The 6,000-nt window shown below is 47.1% G+C and overlaps 1 protein-coding gene across 2 annotated transcripts in view; it reads left to right on the top strand.

Moving 5' to 3' along the window:
• The first annotated feature begins 539 nt into the window (after nucleotides 1–539).
• PCGF5 (polycomb group ring finger 5) overlaps nucleotides 540–6,000 on the top strand; it is a 60,217-nt gene continuing 54,756 nt past the window's right edge. The window contains exon 1 of one of the 2 annotated variants that reach the window (XM_040970483.1): nucleotides 540–1,013. In XM_040970483.1, coding sequence (XP_040826417.1) covers nucleotides 902–1,013 — 112 coding nt within the window. In that variant the 5' untranslated portion in view covers nucleotides 540–901. The remainder of the gene's footprint in view (nucleotides 1,014–6,000) is intronic. The other variant, XM_040970484.1, reaches the window with a different exon arrangement.

Raw genomic sequence — 6,000 nt, 5'->3', positions numbered from 1 at the left:
AGGGAAGCCTTTTTGGATAGAGGGTGTGGGCCTGCGCAGGGAAGCCCCGGATGAGCATGTTCTAGAGACAGCGTGGAACCCACATGGCCACCCAGCTCGGGCGTATTGGACAGGGGCGTGGGGCCTGACCAGGGGGATTGTGGGCGAGGAGCAGTCCTTTCCGTTTTTCCCGCAGCACAGGTGTGGAAAGGTGTGTTAATGTCAAGCTGCAGGGGTCTTACCTGACAGGTAAGACTTTACCTTTCTGTTTGTGAGGAGCAGACACTGACCGCCTGTTAAAGTGATTGAATGCAGGCGCCTGAGAGCGCTCCTTACAAATGGGCTGCAGGTGGCTGTGTGTGGAATGGAACAGGTCACCAGTTTGATTGGCTGCAGGTTGCAGATGAAGCACAGACACACACAGGGAGTATTTTGACAGGAGAGGGGGATGATGGCATCTTACTTGTATTGGCAGCAATTCCGAGAAGGGCACTTAAGAAGATAGTTAAACTCCTTTACTGAGTAGGTAAAAATATCAACTGGTGTTCGCACCTTTGGGCGTTGTTGGCGTAGAGGTGGTTTTGTATTAAGTTACAGCAGATTTACAGGTTAACAGGACAATGAAGAATACGCTCTATTCAGACAGTTTAGAATGTGCAGCCCTTGGCTGTGAATGTATTGATACCGATATGTTATGAGGAATCTGACGCGCTTTTTTTCTTTTAAAAATGATTCTGGAAGCAGATATGGGAAAGCCTCAAAAGGAGTGATGATCGGCGATCTCCCAGGAATCCTGGCTGTCCATTCCTGTGCTTCAAGGCTCCGCGTCGGGAACCACCGCACCAGCTCCTGGGATCGGCCACTCGTCCGCTTCGGACCCCGCTGTGTCTGAACTGCCAGAGCCACGTTTGGCTGACCACGAATGGCTACCCAAAGGAAACACCTGGTGAAAGATTTCAATCCTTACATTACCTGCTACATCTGTAAAGGGTATCTCATCAAGCCGACCACGGTGACGGAATGCCTCCACACTTGTGAGTGTTCTTGCGCGTCGCAAGTTGCACTTGCTTTGCTCTTTGAAAACTGAGCTCGCTCTTGTTTGCATACAGATCTTAACTTTTTGAGCTAATGAGTATCCCGAGAGTTATGTTGGAATTAATTTTCTCGCATGCTTATGGGATGAGAGGCCCCTTTTGTTAGTGAATTCCCAAGTTTATGACTTTTTTGTTGTTGTTCACATTGTAAAATGCTGTGAAAGTCATGGTACACATTATTGATTCTGATATTTTAGAAGACAGACCATTTCAAGGTTTGTTACTTTTTAGTTTCGTTTTTAAAAGTAAATTATAGGGATTATCCTGCTCAGGAGGCTTTGAGTGGATGCCCGTTCTTTCACTCATTTGTTTATTAAGTGTGATTCCCAGACCCGCAGCTTCCTGCTCCAGGTCCTCTGGGAACTTGGTGGAAATGCAGATTCCCAGGCCCCGCCCTACCTTTATGGGTTGAGAAGTTGCGGGAGTCTGTGGCTTAAAGGCCCTTGGAGTGCTTCTGCAGCATGCCGACGTCAGGCAATCCGTTCTAGCATCCAGTCTGAGGACCTGCTGTCAGAGGCCACTGTGTCTCCTCAAAGAGGAAGGGACGCTGTTACAGCCACTGAGGCCAAGATATGTCCATGTGGTATCTACCAACATGACTTTCTTATTCCAAACAGAGCACTTCTAGAAAGTTCTAGTTTAATGCCAGTTACGTGCGTCAGAGTGGATAGTTTGTGTGCTTCAGTGTTACAGTAACCTGGGTAGCCGTGCAGAGTGAGCATGGAGTCAGAAAGAAGGTAGAAGTGATCTTGGTTTTACAGATGGAGAACCTCAAGAATGAGTAGTTTTCCCTGTCTCAGAACTGGTGAGAGACGGGCCTGTGTTCAGTTCCAAGGCTCATACTCCTTCTAAAATGACAGGATGCTTTTTTTGCAAAGTGGGGAAGGTCAGACATTCTTTTTCAGCTATTCTGCCTCTGCTAAGTAGAAATAATATACCAGGCATCTTTTTTTTTTAATATTTATTTTATTTTTGTTGGAAAGTTAGATATACAGAGAGGAGGAGGAGACAAAGATCTTCCGTCCATTGATTCACTCCCCAAGCAGCTGCAGTGGTCAGAACTGAGCTGATCTGAAGCCAGGAGCCAGGGGCCTCTTCTGGGTCTCCCATGTGGGTGCAGGGTCCCAAGGCTTTGGGCTGTCCTGGACTGCTTTCCCAGGCCACAAGCAGGGAGCTGGAAGGGAAGTGGGGCTGCCAGGATAGAACCGGCGCCCATATGGGATCCTGGTGCTTGCAAGACGAGGACTTTAGCCACTAGGCCACTGCACTGGGCGCCTTAAACAGCGACACAAAATAGATCACCTAGAAATGGTTAAAGTGACAAATTTTACGTTATGTATGCTTCACCACAATTCAAAAGAAAACCATGAGAGATGGTGGCAGTTTAGGATGAAGTTGATGGATTCCATGGCGGGGACTGGGCGTGTGTATTTTGTTTTCTTTTTTTTTTTCTTTTTTTTTTTTTTAAAGATTTATTTTTATTATTATTTTTTCATTGGAAAGGCGGATATACAGAGAGGAGAGACAGAGAGGAAGATCTTCCATCCGATGATTCACTCCCCAAGTGAGCGCAACGGGTCGATACTATGCCGATCCGAAGCCAGGAGCCTCTTCCAGGTCTCCCACGCGGGTGCAGGTTCCCAAAGCTTTGGGCCATCCTCTGCTGCTTTCCCGGGCCACAGGCAGGGAGCTGGATTGGAAGCGGGGCTGCCGGGATTAGAACCGGCGCCCTTATGGGATCCCGGGTGTGCAAGGCGAGGACCTTTAACCACTTGCGCCACTGCGCCGGGCCCTGGGCGTGTGTATTTTGACAAAGTTCTCCTGGTGATGCTGATGTATGTTACTTTGGGATATCACTACTCCATGCTGTCCATTTGGCATTTATGATGAACTGCCTTGTGGGGTCAGCTTGCTGCTGCCCTGCATCACTGTTCAGTTGGAGCAGTCATGAAGCATAGGTTTATTGGAAACATACTTTTATTGGTTTATTGGTGGCAGTGCTGGCCTAGGCACATACTAGTGCATCAGATGATAGAAACTTTAAGAGGTCTACATTCTAATGGGACGGGGCAGAGCTTGTCTCACCTGCAGGCTGTGTAAATCATGAAAGAACTGGACTGTCACTGCCTAGGCAACCGCAGCAGGGACTGGACATCTGGTATATCTGAAACAGGCTGATTTTTTTTTTTTTAAGATTTATTTATTTATTGGAAAGTCAGATATACAGAGAGGAGGAGAGACAGAGCAGAAGGTCTTCTGTCCGATGATTCACTCCCAAAGTGAGTGCAACGGCCGGAGCCGAGCCGAAACCAGGAGCCAAGATCTTCTTCCAGGTATCCCACTGGGTGCAGGGTCCCAAGGCTTTGGGCCGTCCTTGACTGCTTTCCCAGGCCACAAGCAGGGAGCTGGATGGGAAGTGGAGCTGCTGGGATTAGAACCGGCGCTCATATGGGATCCTGGGGCGTTCAAGGTGAGGACTTTAGCTGCTAGGCCACGCTGCCAGGCCCAAAACAGGCTGATCTTAAGTTGTTCTTTTGGTATGGCCTGCAAGTGATGTTATAAATATCCACATGGCCCTTGGCAGAAAAAGCCCCGTCCCCGTAATAGGAGAAACTAGTGATAAATATGTGCCATGTTAGTAATAAATACTATGAAGAGGAACAAAGTGAAACTGAAGGTAGGACAAACGAGGTTACTTCACGCAGAGTGCCAGGGTCGACGTCTTTGATATGAATAGGAACCTGAAGGGATTGACTTGGTGGATTATAATATGTGAGAAGAGGCCACTAGGCAGAGGAAAGAGCAAGGGGAAAAACTCAGTGATTGCTATAATATGCTTGAGAGCTTCAAGGAATAGCTAGTCAATGAGAGGACCACAGCTTAGCTCATTTAAGAGATGCTGGGCCCCTCAGCCACGGCGGCAAGGGGCAGAGCAAGGGTGGTGACGAGTGCTTGGCTTGCAGATGTGTTTTAGAGGAAGAGCGTGGTGGGTCACTCCAGGGTGAGGGCTTCATGTCCATGTTCCCCGTCACACCAAGGCTGCACCGGTGTCAGCAGTCAAGTTCCACTCCCCCTAACGTGTACGTGGACTTGGCTCTTGGATCGTTCCAGCATCAGTTGCCAACTCTTTGAGATGAAAGCATACATTCTCCAATTTCTTTCTCTGTACTACACATTTCATAGTCATCCTACTAAAAGAGTGTTTTCCCTGGATCATATTGAAGTCACAAGTTAAGTCAGGTTATAAAAGAAAAAAGATTCTGTGAATATAAACAGTTTATAAACAGAAGTTGTTTTTATGTTCTCAACATCAACTTGAAGTTCTACTACGTAAGTGACAGTTAAACAATTCAAGTGTTTCTTGCATAGAGATCCATTGGCACTCATCAAGTCCCTTTACTGAGAGAACATGAGCATGGCAGAACTGCAATTAAAATACAACGATCAGTCACAGATGTGGCCTTCAGCTCCAGCAGAGAACACGGAACAGTGACTGACTGAGTCTGAGAGATCTGCAGATTCTGTGGGCGAATCCGAGTGTGCTCTCAAGTCTTCGGATTTCTGATTTTTAAGAGACGCACAGAAAAAGCTCAGTGGAGCCAGAGGAGGGCCGAAGCTGGGTGGCAAGAAGTCAGTTCAGACCTTCCAAATGAGTGACAGGAGCCTGAGCACGCGCACCGCTCCCTCTGCCGCGCCGGAGGAAGGTGCAGTTCTGAGCTGGCGCCGTGCTTTTGAACCCGGATGCTCCACTGCTGGACGTGGGTGTCCAGCCAGCAGCGTAACTGCTGAGCCAGTCACTTTGCCCCTGCTCCCACCCCTTTAGATTTCTCTGTATTGTTGGTTTGTGTTTAAATTTGAGGACTATAGGCAAAACTTTCTTAAGTATCTCCTTATTTGTGAGAATAACATAAATATTACTTTAAGGCAGTATGCCCCTGTCATTGGATGAATCTTTTTTTTTTTTTTAAGATTTATTTATTTTTATGGGAAAGGCAAGATTCATAGAGAGACAAACAGAGAGAAAGATCTTCTATTCTCTGGTTCACTCTGCAAATGGCCATGATGGCTAGAGCCAAGCTGATTCAAAGCCAGGACCAGGAACCTCTTCCTATCTCCCATGTGGGTACAGGGTCCCAAGACTTTGGGCTATTCTCTACTTCTTTCCCAGGACCTAAACAGGGAGCTGGCTGGGAAGTGGAGCAGCCAGGACTCAAAGGGGCACCCACATGGGATCCTGGTGCATGCAAAGCGAGGACTTTAGCCACTAGGCTATCATGCCGGGTCCCACTCTAACACTCTTAGAAGCTGGGCACATAAAGTGAACATCTTATTAAAATAACTGCACAAAGACTGCAGCTTCATGCGTTCTCTTAGTAAGCATTTATTCTCATTCAAACTCATGAGGAAATGCAAAGATTTTTGTCTTAAATATTCCTGGTCTCTATTTTTTTCAAATGAAAATAATTATTTTTAAAAATGTGAAACATAAAACTGTAGTATTGGTGAGCAAAATCATATGTAGAATCTGCCCTGTGACTTTCTGGTCACATGAATAAAGAGTAGTAAACTTTAGAAATATTGTAAAATGAATCCAGGTGTTGCTAAGTGCAATGCAGATAACGAATCGGTGATAAAGAGCAGGTGCATGTCATGGATACTGGAGCAGAAAGAATAGCAAAGAAGGAACTAAAATATTTTCTGAAATTTCAGGAGCCACAGTCCTTGGTTTTTCTCCAACAGGGTCTGCGCCCATAGCATAGCAGAGAGCTCAGCCGCAGCGGCTCGGATGGATGCCGGGGCCCCCTGCTTCACATGGACAAGCAGCGCATCGGTGTTCCTCCTGATCACTGCCCAGGCGCGTGCTGACCTTAGAGCAGTCGGGGTGCTGCTCCCCACTGTTCCTCTGGGGTTAACACCGCCTGGCCTG

The sequence above is a fragment of the Ochotona curzoniae genome, unplaced genomic scaffold (genome assembly GCF_017591425.1).
Source record: "Ochotona curzoniae isolate NIBS_2020 unplaced genomic scaffold, NIBS_Ocur_1.0 scaffold_4763, whole genome shotgun sequence".
NCBI lineage: Eukaryota > Metazoa > Chordata > Mammalia > Lagomorpha > Ochotonidae > Ochotona > Ochotona curzoniae.
Note: the sequence above shows the minus strand (reverse complement) of the source record. Positions and strands in the feature narration are given on the sequence as shown.